Below are 24,623 nucleotides of genomic sequence, written 5' to 3' on the forward strand. Positions count from 1 at the left end.
ATGTCCTTTCTTCCTAATCATGATTATATGTTGTGGCTGCTGACATAGAGCCTGGAATAGTTTGTGCAGAAGGTGAACTGCCCTACTCTGTGTCAAGATGTTCCCATTTCTGTTCCAGAGTCAGTGTTTAAATAAATCCGTACATACGTACATACATACATAAACTTACTTCAATCTGAAAGGATTTTTTCAAGTAACTCTTTAGCATTCTCCCAAAATACTTGGCAGTGTTAAGACTCTTGAGCATTGTGAGAACAACATTAAAGTAGCAAAATCAAGACAACAGCCAAGATTGAGCAGACAAAGTAATGTGGAAGGGGCTATGAAGAAGGAATTGGAAGTTGAGGGAAGAACACAGAAAATCTAGAGTTAATAAAAAAAAAGGGGGGAAAAAAAGAGGATAAGGCAACAGAGGAGGAGGATAATGTTAGATGGGAGAGTGTGTGTGGAGGTGGTGGCAGAGGCAGCTAAAGGCTGAGCCATGTTGAAGGACAGCAAGTGACAGGCAATTTGGAAGGTGCACAAATTCAGTGTTTGACAAAAAGCAAATAAAAACCCCTCACACTACTGAGTAAAAAAATGTTGTTCAAAGGAGAACTTTTTTGTAAAAAAGTGAAAGACACTTACTGTAATCAGAATAGACATTACTCCAGAAACAGGATAAAAGTAAAAAGAGTCAGTACAAAGGAAAAGAACAGCTGCAGGAAATGTTCTTTTAAGAATATGGAGTCACTGGAAATAGGAAACTGATGCTTACTGTGATTTGTACAGGTTAGGAAACTGTTGTCACAGTCCTCGCAGCAAATGCAGACCAACCAGTGGCAAGACAAAGACTGAAAGGCGTAAATAGGAAACACAGGCTGTTTCCTATAACCTTTATCAAATATGAAGTGGGAATTTTAGTGGGAGAGCTTGACTTTTGTTTAAAGGACATGGTGTGGGAAAGGTGAAAAGGTAAACTGTCAGCCTTGGCTTAAGAAAATGTGCCAGAGGAAAAGCAGACAGTGGAGAGCAAGCTGTAACAAGAACTTGTAAGAGCAAGGCTAGCAAGAGAAGAAGTAGCACTGAGGAAACTTCCAAAACACCATTAATGCATACTGAGAGGTGAGTTCTCAGTCCCCACATGCAGAAAAGAAGAGCAAATGTTGAGAGTGACATTTAACTGCCATGGTGAAAGCAAAGGTGACAGTAATGAGAAGATGAAGGAAAGAAAAGGTGCTTGGCTAGACGTGAGGCTGTACCAAGGCAGATCTGAGTCTCAGTTCTCAGAAATATTTTGAGAGAAAATAGCTTGGTTCAGGAAATGGGGGAAAAAAAGGCAAAAAAAAGCAGATGTTCAGATCAGATAGATAGAAATTATAATGGCTGTCAGCAAAAGGTCAGTTACTCTGGCTAATGCTGTTCTGCAGACTCAAGAATATTCTTAACTACAGTTTCCACTTCGAAATTTGTTTTATTTGCATTTCTTCTTGATAGGCATTTTGTTAACAACTTTCAGTATCTTTAGAAATCAAAATACATTGCAAATTGCAACACACATCCAGAAATGAGACAGGTTGCATTTCATCCACCAAAGTGATGAAAATTTCATCAGAAATGAGGCATTCTTTGGTTAAATAAGAACAGCAGTTCAAACCAGCTGTGCTTAAATCCTGTACATGCATTACATTTGCACAAATTTGCAAAAAGTGAGAACCCAGGGTTAGAACTTTGTCTTCCTTTTTTTCAGCAAGTATACAGACATGACGAAATGCATCTCTTAAATATTGCAAAACCACAGTTAAAGTTTTAAATAATACACATTGCACAACAAGCTTTATGGGAGAAGCTACAGAAATAACTCAAATACAGAACACATGGAAATAAATTACACATCAGCAAGTAGAAATCCTTAATAAATTCATAATGGCTTATCAAGACCTTTTATTAAAATGTTTATTTGATCTACTAATTAAAGCACAATAAATAAATAGGAGTTTTGCTGTTGACATGAATTGAAGCAAGATCAGACCCTTTACAGTCTTAAGGAACTATGATTTTGTTATGATATCTCAATAACACTCTTTGGATGAAAAGCTTTGACAAACATCACTTACCATGTGATGATCAATATCACTTGAGACATTTGTCAGTTTAAAGAAAAATTGGAAGTAGTATATAATTAATTATGTAAAGCCCAAATTAGCATCTCCTACCTTTTTTTTCCTCCACAAAATTCCATTCAGAACCTGCAGGTCATATATTTGATGAATTTCTACAGGCTTGCAAGGACTTTTATGGTAGCTGTTCCTTGGGAGAAGGAAGCATGAAATGAGAACAGGTGATATAAGATGGCATGTCTTCATGAAGCCCCTTTTGTCACTTTACATGTCATCGCTGTTTCATGTTTTGAGGTTCTGTCAAGAGCCTCATGGCAGGTCCATATAGAAAAACTCCTTGATGAATGTGTCAATATACAATACAGAAGCTACTCCAATTAATCTAGGTGTGCAGAGAGACAGCCGATAGCAAGTAGGGTATTGGAAAGTCAAACCTTTTCTTAGTGCACACTTCTTTTGTTAAACATTTAAAGCTCTACTAAACATCATTGGTACAATCTCTTACTGCTTTAAGGCCAAAGTGTTTTTTTTCCAGAGGACAAGGAAAAGGACAGAGGACCATGTCACTGTTACCAGGCTGGCTAAGGACCTAAGTGAAATTGAGAGTATCGTAACAGCAGCATTTCTAAAATTCTTCCTCTCTTCTTCAGCTTGTTTAAACATTATGCTTGTACGCTGGATCTGCTTAATCTGTGTGTATCTGTGTGTGTGTAGACGCGGGGGAGAGAATAGGCAGTTCAGGTTTCTCTGGGAAGAGTAGTAAACTGGGATAATGAAACATCTAATTAAAGTTGTACAGAAATGTTAGACTTGTGGAGATTCACTTATAGGGTCTAGTGCTCTGCCTGTTGAACTCAGTTTTAAAAGTCCCATTAATCCTAATGGACATAGTATCAAATCTATAGTAGACAAAGCTCTCCATGGCAAAATGATATGAATCGAGGAGGGTTTCACTTGATGGTATTCTATAATTCTGTACAGGATCGACCCTTTTGTTTCAGTACTACACAGTGCAAGATTCGGAGGCAAACACAAATGGGAAAATGCTGCTCATCTGCCAAGAAAAAAAAAAGAAATAGATTCAGGCAGGATGCTTCCTCCTTTTGCATAATTACCTCTGCAAAAGATCTGCACTGCTAACAGAGTCTCTGGCAATGAGACAAGGAAAAAAAAATGCTTAGCGAATGTCTAAACAAAGTTTTCCCCCCGCATCTGTCTTTGATTCTTACAGAATATCGGGAATGGCAGTGATGCCTGCGAGCCTTGAACTTGCCCAAGGGCTAAGTGGCCCCTGGTAGTTAAACCAGCATGGTGCCCAGCTCCGCTCCGGGAATGGCTCCCTCTCTCCATGCCTGAACCGAAATAAGCTCAGCTACACTTTACTGGCTTCCAGCTGGTCAGAGGTCACGAAGCTGCCTCTGAGCTCTGCCCAGGGATTAACCCATACAAGCCCAAGTCACTCGCCCAGGGACCCGGGCTCCTCCGCAGCCCAGCTGTGGTGCGGGCTGGTGTCCAGAGCTCAGGTGCCCTCCCAGGGATGCTGGAAGACCTTCCCCACAGGCACAGAAACTCCATCTCAATATGTCTCTTTCTTAATGGAACAGGGAGAACGGCCATATAATTTGCAAACTGTGTAATGACTTGGCTGGTTAGCCACGGGACCTTTTTTCCTGCGATACCCTTAGGAACTGCAGAATAATTTTACCAGGACATCTAGAGAAAGGGCTGAGGTGAATAAAATACCTTTGAACTCTTTCGGTATTACCATATGAGATGCCTATTCATAATGTGTTTGCAGCAACATTTGCACTTTCCACACTAGGAAAATGAGTTTTTCATGGCCTGAAATATCTCCCTATCTTTAGGCTTCTTTGAAAAATAAATTAATGAACAAGCCCCTTAAAACTTGGTGAGGAAACAGAGTTAAAGGACTGGCTCCACCCCTAGGCGAGTTAGTGATGGTTTACAAAAATCGATTACACAAATGAGTTAAAAATAAAGCAGTAGCTGGAGAAGGGATGCAAAAAAATTTGGGTTACAGGCTATTAAAAATACTTTTCCTCTCTCATAACAGGAACAGCCCAGGTAAGAACATCTACTTAAATTCTTCTTATGAGAATATTTATACTTGTATTAGGATAATCCTTGTGGGGCTGACATGGTATTGGCCCTTAAGGTGTTTAACCAGCTTTGTGTCCCTGAGAGACAAGTTATACTGGAGCCATGTTGTTTGAGCTGCTTGCATTTTTTTCTACTAAAAGAGAGAATTTCTACTCAATTTACAGGTGAAATATCAAATCAGATAATTAGGGAAAAGCACATGTAGAAAATGTAAGTTAGCAAATGAGGACAGCTTTAGCAAAATATTTTTTAAAAACTTAAATATCTAAATTTGCAGCTATTATGTTTATCTTAGAGTACTTACAAATCAAGGGAGACCAAGCAGCAGTAATACCTCCACAATTCATAGAGGGTTCTGAGTGGGCAATTTGCTTTTTCTGTAAATCAGAACATTATATTTAGCACATTCTGTAGTTTCCCTGTGGGTGCACAGCAATAAAAGTCAAACCAAACAGATACAAAGCATTTTTAAGCAGCATTCAAGATGACGCTTTGCCTGTTTGAAATAACACGTTTGTACATTGCAGGGTAGGGCTAGTATTCACCTCTCCTTTGTAATTTGAAAGTCTGTGTTGGTTTATTTTCACTCTGCTCCATGTAAGACAGGGCTATTTTGAAGCCTTTTTGGGAAAAAAAAAAAAGCATCACTGTAAAGAAACCATCCAGCATGAAATTTTTAAAGCGTTTGGAAAGGAAACTCAGAAGATTTCTATCTTAAAGCCCATTCAATCATCCTTTACTTGGAATTGCTTTTAAATACTCTTCTACTCCAATGGCAGAAACTTCTCCATACCAGCTTTGAAGCCAGATGTGCTCAATGTTCATTTTCATGAAGAACCACTCATAGCTACGAGGCCACTTTCTTGCCACTGGGTGCCTGAAAGGACAAAGAAAAGAAAAAATACAAAAGACGTGCCAAAGCATATGCATAGTCTGCTTTTTTCTTCAGCCTAGTGTGCTCAGCCAGAGTGAAACCCGAGATCTGAGAACCACCACCATTCATCTTTTTTGCCCTGCCTTGCAGTAAGGTGTATGATCTTCCACGCTTCAGCCTGGTGAGTCCTGCAACGAAGGCAGCCAGCGAACACCACCTTCCCCCACTGCGGAGCCCCATCTCTAAAGGCAGATGTTGTCTGGTCTCTAAGTAAGTGAAAAAACAGTTAGAGGAGATTCTCTGAACGTGTGTCAGGGTTGTGCTTGTATCTGTTCAAAGGAAAGTGTTGTGAAAATGCTACATCTTTGGAGGCAGTTGTTGTGGTATGGCAGGAGAGCCAGTAAAACTGGCAAGCGGGCAGAGCACAGCCTCTTTGTGCTGTTGCCCGCGCCAGCCTTCTCGTCCTCTATTTCTGTCTCATTTCTTGGGCCTGCCCTTACAGGTGGCTCAAAAAGACCCTCCCTGCCAGCAATACTGGGTGCAGACGTCTGGTCCCCAAGCCCCTGCGAGTGCGTCCACAGAGGATGCTGTGGGATGCTCGGCCGCGGTGCATGGAGCGGATACGGCAGCTCGAGCCACAGTGTTCATGGGAGCACGGGGGGAAGCGGTGCGAGTCGGGGCAGGGTTGGCCCAGTGCCCCTCTGCCCCTGCAGAGGACCCTGCAGAGGAGGTGGCTGGTTTGGCAACTTTGGAGTTGAGCTGGGGTTTCCACCATTTTCTGAGTTGTCCCTTTGAGCACCCATGACTGCGGCATTGGGAAGTGGCTCTAGCTGCTGCCGGCATTGGATGGGGTGAGCCCTAGCAGCCCTCACCGTGTCGGTCTGGCTTTTGCTCCCTGACAGTGGAGCACCCGCTGCCAAGGTGCTGGTGGACTCTGGCTCGCACGGGAATCTGATTTCTGCAAAGTTTGTAACAAAGGCTTCTGTGCAAATAGAGCCCCCGTCTATCCCTGGTCCCATCCTAACCCCTTCCAGCAGGCCAGAGAGAGTACCCCCTCTGGGCTGTTTTGGATCCCAGCTCATCCCAGTTTCCCAGCCGTATTTGACTGACCAGGTGGGGTGAGCCTGGAGGACCATCCCCGGCAGCCTGTGCGGGAGGTGCGTGCCCCAGCTGGGGTTCGGGCTTTTCACGCCTGTTATTCTGAAGGGCAATGGGGGCACACCCTGGGTGCCTGCGTGTGTGTCAGCGTTGTGCTTACGTATGTTCACAGGCGGCCATTCTGTAAGTATTACGGCCTTGGTAGCAGCGGTCGTGGTACGTCAGGGAGGTAATAAAACCCGTAAGCTCCACCCTGCAAGCAGGCGTGAGCCCAAAGGCAGCAGAGCTCTGCTCTGTCTCGGAGTAAGGGGCCGTGGCTGAAGAGCACTACCTGTCCTAAGGTGGGGATGAACCATCACAGGTAACGAACACACCCTGGATTTATGCAATCTCTCCTCGGAGCCAGGTGAAATATGTGCTTTACCAGAGTCCAATACCGACTAATTGCATTTCCGTATTTCGTTAGCTCAAGAGTTAAAAGGAGAACGGACAGCTCTGCCTGTCGTTCCAAGCCACACAGGAGCCAACATGCTGCTTTGCTCCAAAATAAAGATCAGGCTTGTTACTTCTCAGATTTTCCGTACCAAACGGCCACATATTTGTCTCAAACCTGCGGGTTGCACTCCACTACGTGCCTGTTACGTACCGACCTGGAAAACATTGCTTGCTTGGCAAATTCCACTTCCTCCGGAGGCACCGTGACCATCTGTCCCGCGAGAGTCAGCCTGGCGCACCTTGGATCCTCCGGATCAACTACATTTTTTCTGTGCATAGACAAAAATGCTCATGTGTAATCGCTTGGTTTCTTTATTAAGGGTTTTGGAGAAATATGAATTCCTGCTCACATATAACTTTGTCAAGCCTTGCAAATCTTTTCTACACCCCAGCTATAACATTTGGAGGGGGGCTCTTGAAGGAATACTCACCTGAAGCAGATCTCTGCTGTAGATACTTGCTTAATGTTAATGTATGCTCTTAAAAACTGGATTCATATATTTGAGATTGCAAAAAATGTGAAAATGGCAGTTCTCCCAGACATACGTACAGACCTTAATTCAGGATTCTGAAGAGAACTAGTGAGATGGTTAGTCTGTGCCTATGCCAACAAATTAAGCACGCATATGTGTATTTGTGTTAAATGTCTTTTCCTTGTGCCTATCCTAGAAACTCGATCCGTGTTCATTTTTACCGATTTTTCAACTGCTTTACACCAAAGAGACAAGTAAGGTCCATTAAAAGATACTCTCCAACGGCCTTCATGCTTCAGACGAAGACAGGGAAGGTACTAGTTGCTTTTTGGCTCTTTCTATACAGTAATAATAAATAACACCCATTAGTAGCTGCAGGGCAATTGCTGACTCTGACATATACAATACAAGGATATAAATCATAAGTAAACTGAGCAGTTGCAAAAAAAAGTTGTATGAAATGCCTGCAGAGGCCTGATCCTGCCAAGTGCTGAGCAGCACCAACTTCCATTGCCAGCCATTTGAGACTGCTCAGCATCTCGCACGACTGTCTCCCCACATAGGAACATCAGCCTGGAAAACTACGCCAGCACACGAAGACTGCATTTCTTCTTCTCCGTGTTTTAATTTGAAGCAGCAAATCACAGTAAATTACATCTCATCTGTGTGTGATTTTACTTCAAGATCTTGGCTTGAGCCCTTTAGCCTTGACTCCGTGCAATCTGCAACGGCTTTATTTTTTCGGTTATAATTCTCAATATGTGTCTGTTGTATGCAGGAAACATATGGGCATCCTCCTGCAGCTAATTTAACACCTGCAGATTCCCCACAGATGGTTATGAAAGACTGTGTAGCTCCCTGAATAACGTATCTGCTTTTATAGGTAGGGCCGTGAACAGAGATAGGCAAGGAAGCATAGCGGGCTGATTGATAACTCATCTATGCCCAGTAAGCACTTGGCACCCTCTGCAGCCTGAGCTCCAAAGAGCCATTTGCAGTCACATCACCTCTGGGATGCTTTTTCAGCACCCTGTTCAGTCTGGAGCTGCAGTTGTCTGAAGCGGGTGTTCATCTCAACAACCTCTGGACAAACTCTACTCATACTCTTTTTTTTCCTCTACCACGCTTTCTGCATGAGAGGAAGGGCAGCTGACAAAGATCAAGCTCAAACTTTCTGTTCACGTCAATAAATAATGGTCTGAGTTTCTCTAGTACTTTTTTTTTTATTATTATGAGGTAATAAATGAACAGCGCTCCGAGTACCTGAAAATCTGCATTCCCTACCCTGGCACCGGGTTCATTTCTATCGGTGTGTATTCAGAGTACAAGCCCGTCTACACAGTCGCCTCGGCACGCGGTAGATCCTCGGCGCTAACTCCTGCGGCACGCTGAAGATGCAGTTTCACAGCTGGCTTATGGAGCGGCCCGGCCCGGCGCAGCACAGCTGCGTGCCCCGGGGACACCCCTAGTGCCTGCCATTTCTTGTGCGTAGGCTTTGGGTGTTTGTCTGGCCGTTCAGCGTCCGTGGTCCAACAAGAAGCTCACCCACCAAAGCACGAATAAATATAGGCGAATACAACGTGTACAGCTGTGGAGAGAGGAGCTGAACCCCACGTGCACCGGGCGTCAGCCGAGGGCCTGTGCGTCCAGCAGCCAGGGCAGTGCAGCTTCACACTCCTGCAACCGCTGGCCCTGGATAGCCGAGTCCTAAAGTCCATTTCAAGTGATCTCCTGATCCATTGTTATCTTCTGTGCTTATTGTTAGTTCTGAATCCACACCTTCTACATATGTTTATATATTTAACTTGATGACTCTTAAAAACACAGAAGGGAAGGAACTTCTCACTAGCAAAATCTCAGCTCAGAAGATAGCTTTAAACTAACAACCGTGTATTTATGTGTGTGAAACCATGTCCTCCGCAGCCTAATGCTATCGTGAAACAGCTGAAGAGCCCGGAAAAGCCGGAGTATTTGCAAGTGCCTTTCTTGGGTATAGGTCCTAGGTAAGGTGGTGTTAAATGACTTTCAGAGAGGAATTAGAAAGGGATTGTTACGTCTGCATTTCACAGGGCGATAGATTTGGGTGTGATCAGGAGCAATGAGAGGTTTTGGTCTGATACCTTCCCAAATTACAATTATTTGATCTTTTTGTTCAACTACATGTTTATTCTAAAAGCGTACTTGTTGATGTTGAGTAGGCAACAGATCTGACGTTGCTGCGGTCAAGCAGCAAATCCTGCCTGTGTTTGCTGAGACGGTTTTGCCTGATAGGACTAGTGTCAGATGTGACTCTTCCCTGATTTACGGGAAAAGCTACTCTCCACATATTTGGCTGACAACAAAACCCACATGCTGCGCATCCCTACCTGCAATGGGTTTAGTTCTCGTTTTTTTCCCTGGCTCCTTCCTCTGTGTTCTCGTGAGCCAGGGTGTTACACTGATCGACACACACAATACTATCTTCCCAGTAAAAGTTATTCAAACTGAATTTTGCACATTGGAATAATATTCTGGAGGGTCAGTTTGTTTTTCTGGGAAATGAGGCAAACAAATTATTTGTAGAGATTATGTTAGATGAAGTTTTGGAAGAGCTGAGCAGGACAATGATACACTTGAGTTCAGTACACTGTGTTATTACTTTTTTGGCTTTGCTTTTAGCGCTGCCTCTTATCATAGGTTTTCTGTTTCAGAATAGGAACCTTGTATTCTAAACTTACATTAGCATTAGTATTTTCTTTATCAAAGGATCCCTTCATATTCTGAAGTAAATCTGTTTCTACATCGTTTTTGGCATAGTATTTCCCTAATAATGTGTGATTACTTTTATACTTTTTCAACAATCAAAAATCACTAAACTTATACCACTTCTAACTCCATTGTGAAAAGGTCTTGAATTTTCAGTGGTGTTACCAGTGCAACTAATGTAAATGCAGGCTTTGCTTCCTACGGGATATAGCCAGGGATATATCTCATATTTTTACTAAAGATAATAAAGAGATACCAGGGATAAATAGGTATATTTACTAAAATACTCCTCCCTCACATCTGTAGAGGTGTAGTCATGCATTCGCTAGTCATTTCTTGCCTTCTGTATAAATAAACACATGTTCAGCTCTCAGTCCTTGGGTTCCTCTTATCTTTGTTGGCAGAAGAACAAGTAGGTGCGGAGGAGCAGCTTTATATAACATTTGTGCGCTGCTGACTGGGAGCGAGGGGGAGGCACAGCCGTGGGGAGAGACGGCATGCCGGTGACACTGTCTCTCTGTCGAGGAAACCCCAGGTGGCTTCTTGGGCCTTGCCTTTACCAGAATCAGGTCCTCTGTCTCCCTGGAGAGGATTTCATGAAGACTATGATAAAATATGAACTGAGAGGAAGAGAAAGCAGGGAACTGTGGAAGGAGACCAAGCAATAGGGAACTCATTTACTTTTTTATACTTAACATAAAATACGTACACCTTGTTGCAGAAATTAAGGGAAGACAGATTAAAATGGAGGAAGATTGAGTTTATGCATTTTATGAGAGTGCATTAAGAGAGATTATCTTAATTATTCATCTGATTTGTGAAGAGAGAAGAATTAATTGTCTCCGTTCCTCTGCTTATGGTGAGCAAACTAGGTATGCAGAGTTTGACCAGGTCCAGGCAGTTGCCTCTTGATGAGATGAGCCCATGAGCTGCATTCACTTACAAAGGTGCCAGCTTTAGGAGCTTAAGAAGAAGTCTGTGTCCAAGTGAAATATGTTTCCCAACAACGATGCAATGCCACGAAGCGCACTGCTGATGAACACGTCCCACTTATTTTACTGCGCACCACTTCTGCACCTTCTGGGTCATGGTTCAAGAGTGGTTCAGAGTAAAGAGTGCCACCTACTCATTAAATTGTTTACTACACTAGCCATCTCTTGGATTTTAATTAGAAGGTTCCTATACAACAACTAGCCAAGTCCAGATCTGATGAACCCATAGTTCAGGCTGATGGCGGTTATATTGGCACACAAGGTGATGAAGATGTTGGGACTTTGTTGGGATCCCCTTTTGCAGTTGAGACCGCTGCTTTGACTGACTATGCTCTGTCTCCTGGTTTCTGACCAAAACTATCCCTGGGGTAATCATCTTCATTCTCAGCCTCTGCAGTCTGTTAGTGAGGTGAAATAGATCCAGCACAGATCAGCAGTAATAGGAGTTTGGGAGGCCTCTGGGAAGGAGAACCAGGTGTCCCTGAGAAGGAATCAGTAGGAGGAAGGCAGGAGGGTTCAGTAATGCTCCAGGAGCTGGGGGAGGAAGCAGGGATCTATGGAGAGGAATCTCTCTTCTTATTCCCTAGCTTCCTCTTCCCACAGAGGAACTGCCATCCTTCTCCTCCACTCCCCTGAGGAGACAGGACCTTCCATCCTCTCTGCCAGGATCCGTAAATCCTCCCCATCTCCCCTGAACGCAGCTCTCCCTGCCCTGTGAGAAAGCACTGCTTTTACCCCTCTTGTTTCTTGAGCAGAATGGAAGAGAAAAGAAGCTGGGAAAGAGCTTTCTCCTATTGCAGGGAAGGAGAGCCAGAGAACAGTTTTCCTACATTTTTTTCTACTTTAGAGCATGCAGCTCATGTATGGCATAAGGGCAATGACTGTCTCCACATGTCCTAACCTCTCCTATTGTGGCAGCAGCAGCTGTACAAAGCCATGGATTTAGGAAGCTGCTGGCTGCTGGAACAGCTCAACCCTGTCACCCCCCACGGATGCAAGGTAGGCACCCTGTCACCCTGCGCAGGGCTCCTCTTTGCCTAGCCCCAAACTGGACACGAGGTGAAGACTCAGAGTTATCTTCTAGTCTATATGATACATCATAGGATGTTTTGTCCCCTAAAGTCTACAGAAAGGGAGGAAATGCTATGTCCTCAGAGAATTATTGTAAAGTGCTTGTAATTTTGATTCATAAATGTGATTAATTTTGAAAAGCAAGTTATCCTCCTCATACATTTCATTTGCTCACCACTAACTACTAGAGTCTCTGAAGCAGAAAAAATGTTTTGGTGCTGCTCATCTGTGTGGCATGAACGTCAAACAAAATCTCTGCTGAAAGAAGTTTCATAATCTGAAAAGCTCTTGTTGGCCTTCAGCTGGATACGGCTAGGCAGTTTTGCCCGGCCCTGCTCTGATTTTGACAAGAATTTATCAGTTGTGTTTGAGAGCCAGCAAAGACAGTTAAAAGACATCTTTGCTTTTGCTTTTGGAAGAGCAGTCTTCTGTTCTGAATCTGAAGTCAGGCTTGGGAGCTGAAGAGTATTGGTACAATGGCTTTTCTGCATCCAAGTGAGCCCGTATCCACAGTATACCTGTTTTCAAGTTTTAAATCATTTCACTCTTCCTAGAAGATCACAGAATCACAGAATCACTAAGGTTGGAAGGGACCTTCAAGATCATCAAGTCCAACCATTAATCCAGCGCCACTGTGTCCCCTAAACCATGTCCTGAAGCGCAACATCCACACGTTTTTTTAAATACTTCCAGAGATGGCGACTCCACCACTTCCCTGGGCAGCCTGTGCCAATGCTTGACCACTCTCCCAGTGAAGAAGTTTTACCTAATATCCAATCTAAATTTCCCCTGGCGCAACTTGAGGCCATTTCCTCCCACCCTATCACTAGTTAATTGGGAGAAGAGGCCAATACCCACGTCACCACAACCCCCTTTCAGGTAGTTGTAGAGAGCGATGAGGTCTCCCCTCAGCCTCGTCTTCTCCAGACTGAACAACCCCAGTTCCCTCAGCCGCTCCTCATAAGACTTGTGCTCCAGACCCCTCACCAGCTTCGTTGCCCTTCTCTGGACACGCTCCAGCACTTCAACATCCTTCTTGTAGTGAGGGGCCCAAAACTGAACACAGGATTCAAGGTGCGGCCTCACCAGTGCCGAGTACAGGGGCACAATCACTTCCCTACTCCTGCTGGCCACAATATTTCTGATACAGGCCAGGATGCTGTTGGCCTTCTTGGCCACCTGGGCACACTGCTGGCTCATATTCAGCCGGCTGTCAACCAGCACCCCCAGGTCCCTTTCCACTGGGCAGCTCTCCAGCCACTCTTCCCCAAGACTGTAGTGTTGCATGGGGTGGTTGTGACCCAAGTGCAGGACCCTGCACTTGGCCTTGTTAAACCTCATACAGTTGGCCTCTGCCCATCGATCCAGCCTGTCCAGATCCCTCTGCAGAGCCTTCCTGCCCTCCAGCAGATCAACACTCCCACCCAACTTGGTGTCATCTGCAAACTTCCTGAGGGAGCACTCAATCCCCTCATCCAGATCATCAGTGAAGATATTGAATAAGACCGGCCCCAAAACTGAGCCCTGGGGAACACCACTTGTGACCGGCCACCAGCCGGATTTAACACCATTCACCACAACTCTCTGGGGTTGGCCATCCAGCCAGTTCTTTACCCAATGAAGAGTGCACCTGTCTAAGCCACGAGCCAGCTTCTCCAGGAGAATGCTGTGGGAGATGCTGTCAAAGGCTTTACTAAAGTCCAGGTAGACAACATCTGCCTTTCCCTCATCCACTAGGCGGGTCATCTGGTCATAGAAGGAGATCAGGTTGGTCAAGCAGGACCTGCCTTTCATGAACCCATGCTGGCTGGGCCTGATCCCTGTGAGCACTCATCCCTGCAGATGTCCTGTGAGCACTCTCAAGACCAACCGCTCCATGATCTTTCCCAGTACTAAGGTCAAGCTGACAGGCCTGTAGTTCCCAGGATCCTCCTTCCAGCCTTTCTTGTAGATGGGTGTCACATTGGCAAGCCTCCAGTCTTCTGGGACCTCCCCTGTTAACCAGGATTGCTGATAAATGATGGAGAGTGGCTTGGCAAGCTCCTCCGCCAGCTCTCTCAGTACTCTCAGGTGGATCCCATCAGGCCCCATAGACTTGTGGGTGTCCAGGTGACTTAACAGGTCCTTAACAGCTTCCTCCTGGATTATGGGTGGGTTATTGTGCTCTCCATCCTCATCTTCCAGCTCAGGGGGCTGAATACCCTGTGGATACCTGGACTGGCTATTAAAGACTGAGGCAGAGAAGGCATTAAGTACTTCAACCTTGTCCTTGTCCTTGGAGACAATGTTCCCCGCCATATCCAGTAAGGGATGGAGATTCTCATTGCCTCTCTTTTTGCTGTTAATCTATTTGTAGAAGCATTTTTTATTATCCTTTACGACTGTGGCCAGACTGAGCTCTAGCTGGGCTTTTGCCTTTCCAATTTTGTCCCTGCTTGACCTAACGAGATCCTTGTACTCTTCGTGAGTTGCCTTCTCTTTCTTCCAGAGGTGATAAACTCTCCTTTCTCTTCTGAGTCCCAGCAAAATCTCCCTGTTCAGCCAGGCCAATCGCCTTCCCCGCCAGCTCTTCTTAAGGCACATGGGGACCGCCTGCTCCTGCACCTTTAAGATTTCCTTCTGGAAGAATGTCCAGCCTTCCTGGACCCCTTTGCCCTTCAGGACTGTCTCCCAAGGGACTCTCTCAACCAGTGACCTGAACAGGCCAACGTCTGCCCTCCGGAAGTCCATGGTAGCGTGTTTTAATTAGAATTTGTGAAGTGAAGTCAGTCTGTTTGTCTGTCTTTAGCTGAATTCTGTGTTTCAGACAGGAAACTTTTATATAGCTTAACCATAGATGATTCACGGGGAAAAAAAAAAGAATCACGGTCTCAGCTATTTCTGTAAACAGAGCTAGAGAAACACATACTACTTCACTAGACAGGGATTTTGGGAAGTTGGTTATTTAAAAAGACAAGAAAAAAAATAGTAATTTAGAGCTATATTGTGAGCATTGGGTCATGATGATAGTAGGTTTCATATTTGACTTTCTAATTTGGTATCTTCCTGATTTTTTTAAATACAGATTTTTCAGGAAGAGCTACTGACATAATCATTTGCGTATGACTAAAAAGGACCAATATAAATACTAGAACTAGAACTGTCTCTCTGCCACAGAACCAGGAGGTGGATCTCAAAAATTGAGGGATGTCTGGATTCAGCCTTTGTCTTCTGCGTGTGTCATTTCTCTTTGTGTGAAGGTGCAGTGCCAAATTTCTGTGTTATATTCATCCTCATATTAACAGGCAGCGACTCTACAAACCCAGAGGTAGCTCTACGTTGGATGGCCAACGGACATCTCAAACGTTGTGCCTGCCACCCATGGCAAGCTTACCGTCTTTCAGGATTGCCCAGGAATGAAATCAGCAGTTTATGCACGCCACCAATCCATAACAGAGCAGGGACCCTAGCCCACCGAATTAGTCTCCTCTTCCTTCCCATGGCCTGTTGGTATCCAGACATGCTGGAGATGCTTGGCGCTTCCCGTAAGCCTTTTCAATGCAAAGTTTAGGAAACCTACGGAGCCAGCTTGTTATATCCACTGAAGACGTCTGCCCAGTTGTGCCAATCTGCTGCCTTGAGCAGTAGATGAGCACAGTGGGTAAAATGGCTCTGACAGAGCCACCCTGGTGCAGGTCATAAACCAGGAGAGGAACCGAACCTGGGTCCCTCAAAATCATTCACAGCCTGCAGTGTGGATTTGAAACACCATCCTCCAAACGAATAGCAAAGGAAAACAAAGCACATGGACTGACCCCAAAGTTCCTTGCTTTTCTTTCTTTTTCCCTCGTGTGAAAACCAGTTCATGGCAGCCGTGTAACTGCTCCTTCTCTAAGAAATCTGCATTTGGTCCCTCTGAATGTGCTGAACCTGATGTCAAGGAGGCAACAGGCATTTAAAATTAATTGCCTGTTTTCCAGACTGCAGCTGTAATGAGGCAGGCCCAGGAGCTTACTTGGAAAGGGAGATCCTCTGAGCAGCCTGTGTGTTGGGAAATGCGTTTAGAACAATAGCTGCTCTATTCTTTAATGTCAGGCTCAGTCTTGCTCTCTCTAAAAGCTGTAAGAATGGGACTCAATCTTTTCAGCTTGTCTGTGGAATAGACATGCCAGCTTAGTCTATTTATAGCCCTGAACCATTTAATTTTGCTTGCCTCCATTATCCATTTATCGGCCTTCAGATAGGATGCAGTGTAGTTACTAATGAATGCTTTCTGTAGCCTGGCTGTCAGAGTGCCTTCTCAGAGAAGTGCAGCCCCTCTCCCTCTGGGAAATGGCAACCTCTGGGTCAGAGATGAGGCGTCCAGACTGTAGCTGCAACATTATAATGTCTTGCAATTAGTTCCTATTCAGATGCATCACAGCTCTCTTTCTTTCATTACATGTTACTTCTTGTATTAATTTAGCCTTTTAAATTTTTTGTCTCCAGCTGATTAAATATTAAGGCTGGAGAACCAAAAAGGCCACTCTGTATTCCTCACATTCCCAAAAGTGAAAGTTTTTATTGTCAAAGTTTGGAACTTCAGTCTGTTCTGAAACAGAACAAATGAAATTTGCTACTAAATAAATTTAGTATCAAACTGATGTATAAGCACACAAGTCACTTGATACTCATTAGATAGAAAATGACTATTGAAATGTCAGCTATGTTTTCTTTTTAAAGGCCAGAGATTTCTTTTGCGTGCAATAGATAGGAAACATTTTTCAGGAGAGTGCCAAATACTCCCAGGAGCATTGACTACTGGCATCAACCAGCTTTCACATTTATTTGCAACTCAGAGTAGGTTAATAATGAAATTCTAATAAAATTCCACATGAAAACAAGCTACAAATACATTGCTGGCATACAAGGACATGAACTTTCTCATGTAGAGCATTATTCATTTAGCCATTTTGTATAATTATTTTGAAGCCAAAACAATTTGTGATGCCCTCAACCAAGAGAACTTCTGGTATTAAAACCATCTATAAATGACACTTTCCTTTGCGAAGGGAATCCCACAGATACCATCTTAATACAAGCAGGACCTGAGGTCTCTCACAGTAAGACGTCTTGGAAGAAACCCGCTACCCCAAGCACCAGCAGCAGGGCCCCAGCATGCTTGTTGTTCTCTTCACTGTCGCGCTGCTCACAGAAGCCCTTTCTGTGAGGTAATGGTAGGATGCTGCACAGGGCTGCAGTTTAAGATGTTGCTAGTTCAAAATGTAAAAATCGCTCCTGTGTTGCTAGTTTAAAATGTAAATTCATTTCTGACCTTGGTTACAGAGGGAAGGGAAAAAAGAAAGTTAAAGTCTCCATGCCCACATGTGTCCTGCCTGTAAGACAGCCCCAAAGCTTGCTCCGTTTCCTAGCTATCATCAAAAACACAAACTGCAGCTCAACAAACGCCCCAGCTTTTCATTCTCCATATCACTTGTTCTTTGCACTAATGCCAGCCAGCATCTGTTCCAGATGAGAACTCCAGAAATAATGAAGAACAAACTGAATATAAGAACAACATAAATAATATAAGGAGTACTGATTAGACTCTGAATCTGTGTACTCAATTCAGTAGTAAGCTCAACATTTAGAGTACGGTTACATGCTAAAATGGGGATGTCCTATTTTCCGCCACCATCTCCTTTCCCCTCTCCTTTGCACTCTTCTGGCTCTTCAGGAGCCGATTCAAGTTACTAACCCAGTAGAAATCTAATAAAAAAAAAGGAAGGAGGTTTCTGCTGGGTTACTGAGCTAAAATAGGCTCACCATATGGTCATCTGAATACCGGTCTGCATAAGGGAGGGGGTGGGATTGCATGGCCAGGAGCAGCAGTGGCCATGGGAAGAAAGGAAGTCAGACAGGCAGAAAACCTTATTCTCATCGTTAGGTTAATTTTCTTCAGCTTTATGTTTCAACTCAGGGTCAGGCAAAGCCCAGAGCTGGTCGCCCCGTCCCTGAAACATCCCAGGTCAGGTTGCACGGAGCTCTGACAACCTGATCTAGTTGAAGATGTCCCTGCTCATTGCAGGAGGGTTGGACTGGATGGCCTTTAAAGGTCCAGTCCAACCCAAACTATTCTGTGATTCTATGATTTTGTGACGGGGCGGCAGGGCAGGACATGGCACACCACGCGACTGTGTGTAGGAAGGGAGAGTAGAGATATCGCAACTGGTAATTGCTTTGGCCCAAGCTGTCTTGGAAATCCAGGTTTAGCTCCCTGGCAGTGCCCAGACAGCTCTTCCCACCAGAGAGCATGGTCTCAGGCTGCGGAGGGAACTAGAGAGTGGGGTGGCAGGTTGCCCTGGCTGCGAGACAAACAGCAGCACATTCTGGCACACAGAAAAAAAGGGTGGTGGTTTGGTTTGGAAATTAATAGTTGCTTAACAGAAAGACAGCAAGTAAATATTCTCAAAGGGCTGTGATGTATATGAATTTAGTATTTCTATAAATCATGCAGCACTTCTCTTTCATTGGTGACTTGGCACTTTCCAAACAGGTAAATCAGGCGGTGACGTTGCTAAGACATAAAAGGTAAAGACTTTCAAGAGTGGATGTTTAAAGTCAGGGATGAAAGGCTCCACTTAAGTGCCTAAATGGGTGTGTAGTTTTCAGAAGTGCTCAACACCAGCAGTTAATGGAAGTTGCTCTGAGTCTTGAGCGTCTGAAAATAGAGCATTGGGTAGGTGCTAGGACACATTTTTAAGCACTTGGTCTAGATATTCAGCTTACTATTTGATTGAATGAAAACATCTAGAAAGCAGCAATGAGTTCCACTAGCCTGTTACGAAATAGCTGATACATTTACTTAAATTTTAAATGGTTGATTCAAAATATTTAATGAAATAACTTTAAGGAACAGGCAGAAACATTCTGGTCCTAACTTCACCACTCTGCTGACCTTAAGCATTCAAAGCTGAATTACCTTAACAAATGTTGTGATAGAAGGTTCCTATTAGGTGTTTGACATTGCAAGAGGAAGCCATGATTTCCATTTCTTGGGAATGGGGTGTCAGCCTGAAATCACTTGTACTGCTTAGGACTAAGAAACATTTCATTTTGCCACCATATAACTCTTAAGAAAACAGAGAGTACATTCTGGAAGCAAATATAGACAAGTGCAACAGCAACGTGCTTTGTATTTGCCGTTCACTGCTTTTTCCAGTGTTGTTCTCAGCTAGCGGGCTTGAGAGGCAGGATGATACCCAAGGCAACCCCCAGCTGGGGAAATCTGGGATCCAGTTCTTAAAATAAACCTCTCCTCCCCCAAAGAGGACCTTAAGTTGGGGTAAAAACTTTCAATCCTATTTCTTTCTGAAGCAGGCTGTAATTTCCAGTTCTTGGAATATCAGCTAAGATCTGCTTTGGTGACAGAGTCCTGTCTGACACAATTTCGGTGTCATGTACCTCGTCACGTAAAAAGGCCTTTGGAAATACTTCACACTAGGGTGACCCAGCCAAGTTTGCCACATGTTTGACTGTAAAAAAACATATGGCAAAGATACATCTCTTTCAAAGAGACAAGCATGGAGGGGAAAATTAAATCATATTTAGGTTTACATACATACATTTTACACAGGTAAAGATTCAGTGATCTCGAGTTATCGCACATATGATTAAGAAGGAAGAAGTCAACTCACTGCTATCTCTGAAGAGACAAACCTGGGGCTGGCTATAGATCAGTAATCTCAGACCCAGCTTCCTTAACACGGGGATCATTTACCAACTGTTTATGATATACAAGGTGCCAAAAATTTGTGATGATTCAATTGTACCCTCTGAAGAGGTGGAAATTAGATGGAGTGGCATGGTCCTGGGTGTGTAACTTGTGAACTGGGAGCCTGAGATCCCCTGACAGACTCCGGAGAGCTAAAGCCCTGTCAAGGCAATCAGCAGGGCCTCCGGAGCTGTTCAGCAGAGCAAGGGTGTCTGCTTTACCGTGACTTGGATAAACGCCCTTGAAACAATATGGACTTTATTGACTACCTCGCCACGGCCTGTAATGGGATCTTGAACGCCTAGGTTTTATCTGGCACCTCCGAGAAGAGACTAAAACTTAGGTATGTTAATGTGCGAGCTGAAAGCCACTGCAGCTGTTGATGCTACAATATACTTCAATGACACTTCTGCTTTTCTTTACCATGTTTTACTGGGGCAACTTACTGCAAAACAAAGCTAAGGAGGAGCTTGTAGCTGATGGTGAGAGACAAAAATAAATGCAGGAGATTGAAGGTGAGGACCTTCAGCATTTTGTTCTGAGGACTCTGTTCTCACTGAAGGTGGTAGTAGGCAGATAAATCTCTGTTACCTGCAGAAATTTCCGTCTGCCTCTGGCAGGGTCAGAGAAGCCACGGGATTCTTCAGGAGGTCTGCCACGGTGTTATCCTTCGGCGTCACGTAAAAGAAAGGGATTCCAGTGCTGTTATTGACAGGGCCGTCGCTGAGAAGTAAGCAGTTCCCATAGGGCATCCCTTGGATCTGCAAAATCCAAATAAGCAACTGCTTACCTCTTTGCACATAGATGGTTTACAATGTCGGGGATTCCCTCAAGGGCTCTAGCAGAGAGGATAGCAACCCCCAGTTGCTCAGTCTCCCACTTTCTGTTGTCATCATGAGACAGACCTTCTTTGAAATTAGACCTATCACGCTTCTATGAAAACAGATCTCTCCTCTATTTCTTCTTCCCAGTCCTGTCCATGACATTAGAGAGAACATTTTCTCTTCCACCAAATTAAAAAACATTTAAGTGCATTAAAATCAATGCCATCAGCGTCAAGAAATGTTTACTCCAAAACAGTGCTGATCCCTTTTCTCAAACCCAGAAGGATACAGAGCCTAATTTAGCCTTGATTCAGGCTGCTTTTTATGCTAATTTTGCCTCCCCTTTTGGCCTTGATGTGATTGCATCAGTTTGCCAGGAGAGAGGGGAAGGCTTTTTAGCTAGAGTTACATTTAAAGCCAACTCAGCTGCCTGGGCAGGAACCTTGGCTATGGGGGGTGATGTCTCAGCCACCAAGCCAGCCAGAGCGAACCTTCCTCCCATGCCGGAGGAGGGACACCAGGGAGCCAAGTTTTCAAAAAGTTTTTTCGCATATGCTGACCTGGGTACACACAGTGGATGTAACGCATGCTAAAATGTCCTTGCCCAGTAGTGACACACATTGATATTCTCCATAATGATTTATACTCCTACTATGCTTTTCATCCCATTATAAATTGTGATGACAGATACTTAATGAATTTCTATTTTTTCATATCTTCAGATAATTCTTTCCTCATGGTCAATTAGATGTTAAATAGTAAAGTTACCAGTCAATACATTAATTCAATGTAACAGGTAAATCCTTTACAGCAAAATCAAATTAAGTATGAATAGTTAATAAGGAAACCCTGGTGGATGATGTTATTACCTGGATTGCATGCTTTCTGATTTTTAATGTTGATATGCCTTTAAAACTCTAATGCTTATAGTGCTTCTAAATGGTCCTTGTTAGCATTCCTTACAAGGAGTGCTTTAATGACGCAGTATAACCTAGAAACTAAAAATACTTGTTTATTATTAAGAGTTGCAATAAAAAAAAAAAGTAGCTGTCTAATATTGCAGGACATGTTTCCATTGCCTAAAATGCTTAGTCTGTCATGCATGGTTAATGTTACAGTGAATTCTCAGAAAGAATTACGATCACAGGCAGCATAACTCAGCATTCGGAGCAGCAGCACCCCCCTCATCAATTCCAAATTTGATTATGAATCCTATTTTTCTGTATTACTTCTGTGTTATAGCTAGAGACAGCTAACTGCAGGCTATATTACGGCTGTAATTCCACCGAGGGTTTCTGGTGAGAGCATAAAGCAGAATAGTTAAGATCATATGATTTAATAGGATTTCTGACAATGTGATGTAGAATTACAGGCCTCTTGTGTGTAGATATATATTTATTTAACGGTATCTACATAGATATTTATTTAACGGTATCTTTTTTTAACCTGTTACTTTGTATTTTGCAATAACATAAACTGCCACTAACTCAGCCGAGCTTTCAGAAGAATAATGTGCTTCTAACTTCGCGTATTTTTTAAGTTGTAAGTTAATTAATCTGTGAATCTTTTCAGGAGAAAGTTAAAACTGGAATTTTTTTTGTTGGGTTTTTTTTCTCCTTTTGTCTGAGTGGCACTGGATGCTGTGTCTAATTCCAACCTTTCATTTTAAAAAGGGAAATATTTTAAAGCTGGAAAAAAAAGAATGACCCCGATTCTCCAGTGCAGCACAACCACTTTGCTTAACGCTTCTGACAGAGAAATCGTCCTTGAAGCTGGTATAGCTGGACCGCTGCGGGACGGACAGATTTGGCGGCAGCCCAGCAGGCTCTCCTCCTCCTCTTCCTCCTCCTCCTCTTCCTCCTGCCTCTCTTCTGTTCGCCGAGTGACAGCCAGAGCCCAGGGGAGGCAGAGGGGGCTGGGGCCGGCACCGGCACCCGGGGCTAGGAGGGGGCAAACCCCCAGCCCCGGCTGCAAGGGATGGAAAAGCCCCTCTCCAAAACCGACGCTGTAGCTCTGGTTCTGCCTTAAAGATTTGGGGTTTTCTGTGCCTTGCGGGTGTGGGTTTTCAGCGCGCCCCCCTCACTGTTCTCCGAACGGGATTCGGCGAGTTTTCACTACGCCGAGGAAGAGGCTGTTGCTGCGATCTCCGCGCATGTGGTGGCCGCCGACATCGGCGCTGCTGAGGGGGGAGCGGACCGAAGCGCCGCTGCGGGCGGGCGGCCGCGGGGGACAGGTGCTCGTCAGCGGGTAACGCGTGACCGCGGCGGGGCCCGCGGGCGTGGGCAGCGGGACACCGTACCTTTCCTTGCGCGGCCCGCGTAGCCAGGAAGCCCCAGGTGTTGTAGCGGGCGAGGAAGCGGGCGGTGCCGGCGCGGCCCGGCGCCCCGCCGCCCTCCCGCCGGTAGGAGAACATCCCGGAGGGGACGGCCCCGGGCCCCGGCCGCCGCGCCGCCGGCCCGGAGCCCAGGGCCGCGTCCTCCCGGTAAGCCGAGGCCGGGTAGCTCCGCTTCCAGAGGCCGCCCGCCTCCTCCAGCAGCGCCGGGAGAGCTTCCTCGGTAGACGAGCTGTGCAGTTCGTCCGCCGCCGCCTCCCCCGCCTCGGGCAGCGGCCAGGACACCGAGCTTACCACCACGTAGCCCCCTGCGCCGCCCCACAGCAGGGCCGGCAACCACCACCAGACCCCCAGCCACCGCCCGGCCGACATCTTCTGCGGCGGCAGCACCCGCGCCGCTCCCGCAGCACCCTCCCGCGGCCGCCGCCCGCGCCGCACCCCCCACCCCCGCCCGGTAGTCCCAAATAGTTGCAGCAGCCCCCTCTTCGGCCGGGCGTCACGCGTTCATTTCGTGCCCCGCTCCCCACCCCCGTGCAGCTAGGGTAACTGTAGCGTTGGCCCTGCCCACACCTGCCGGGGGCGCCCCCCCGTGGTACTGCCACTCGCGGCGTGGGCTCGCAAGAGGGTGCAGCTGCGGCGGAACTCGGCCCTTCTGGGTTCGCCGGCCACGCAGGGCAGAGGCCGGGCCGTGGGTCTCGCTCTACCCTGCGTTCGCCGGTCACTGGCCAGGGCCGGGGGAAGCCGGGGTCGGGTGCGCAGCCGGGCGGATATGTCACAAAATAATTCTCCACGCGTGCCGCAAAACCTGGCACGCGAAACCGCCGAGGAGGCGGAGGTGGTGCAGTCTCTGCAGTTACTACAAAAGAGAATCCACGACGGGAGCGCACCCATGCCTCATTTGGACACAGCAAGACCCCAAGCGCTAGGAAGGCAGAGCTCAGTCGTTCCAGTGCGCGTGGGGTTTGTTGTGGCGTGGAGGTACGTCGAGCTGCTATTAAATGGTACATTTTCCAGGCAAGGTTTTAATTAGGCAAAGATTTGAATCTCTGTTTCAATGGCCCTATTTAGTAAAGGCTCTTTTGCATCCTGCTCCTTTTCTGTTCTTGGCAGTAGACCCCTTCAGTATGGCGATGGAAACTTATAATTCGTTAAAATATACAGCTGTAAACTTTCGGTGCATTCATGCAAACTATTTAGGGAGTACAGGTTCAACAGGAGGCAAGGAGGAACGCATCTCACAGGAGCCTTTGCCGTTCACAAGGATCTTGGATACATGTAATAGACCTTTCCTTTGCGTAGCTGTGAAGAACAGATAAAAGGTTGGCCTCCTATTACAACTTCTACAACAAATTCTTAGTTCATACTGTGTGCTTTATGGCTATAAAGCATTTCATCTGACACGCTTCCCGTTAAGCCAGTGTGTTTCAATCTTGTATTGTCTCACTCCCCGCCCTCTACATTTTTTCATATAAAAATAATGTTTTCCTCAGGAGATGTCACCAACTTGAGATAAGAATATAATGCATATCTAATCTAGAATAAAAACTTTTATAAATAAAAGTGGATTGAAATACTGAATATTTTTAGCTTACATTTTTCCTAAACCCCGTTTTGTTTTTTACCTTCACTGTGAAAACGTAAAGGAATGGTGAAAATGGGTATAATGGGCAATAAGGCCTAAATGAATTTTTCAGACTGTGAAGATACTTTCCCAGAGTATGTAATTTCACCACCAAACTCTTAATCTTATCAGCAAAATCGAATACA

General features: G+C 45.2%; 1 protein-coding gene across 1 annotated transcript; it reads right to left on the bottom strand.

Moving 5' to 3' along the window:
• Positions 1 to 4,787: 4,787 nt before the first annotated feature.
• On the bottom strand, positions 4,788 to 23,266 carry CREG2 (cellular repressor of E1A stimulated genes 2). The gene is made up of 4 exons (XM_082014355.1): positions 22,824 to 23,266; positions 20,292 to 20,461; positions 6,843 to 6,956; positions 4,788 to 5,097 (listed from the first exon to the last, which is right to left on the bottom strand). The coding sequence occupies exons 1-4, from the start codon at positions 23,226 to 23,228 to the stop codon at positions 4,950 to 4,952; spliced, it is 837 nt and encodes a 278-aa protein (XP_081870481.1). The 5' UTR covers positions 23,229 to 23,266; the 3' UTR covers positions 4,788 to 4,949.
• Between the last annotated feature and the right edge of the window lie 1,357 nt (positions 23,267 to 24,623).

This window comes from Phaethon aethereus, assembly GCF_964289735.1.
Source record: "Phaethon aethereus genome assembly, chromosome: 1".
Lineage (NCBI taxonomy): Eukaryota > Metazoa > Chordata > Aves > Phaethontiformes > Phaethontidae > Phaethon > Phaethon aethereus.

What these genes read in the sequence shown, in the direction of transcription:
- CREG2 (XM_082014355.1), bottom strand. Translation starts at nt 23,228, where the DNA reads ATGTCGGCCGGGCGGTGGCTGGGGGTCTGGTGGTGGTTGCCGGCCCTG. An exon ending in GCAGACGGAAATTTCTGCAG is followed by an intron (nt 6,957 to 20,291) that starts GTAACAGAGATT and finishes GTCTATGCACAG; the next exon opens with AAAAAATGTAGTTGATCCGG. An exon ending in AAGCAAGCAATGTTTTCCAG is followed by an intron (nt 5,098 to 6,842) that starts GTCGGTACGTAA and finishes TTGTCCTTTCAG; the next exon opens with GCACCCAGTGGCAAGAAAGT.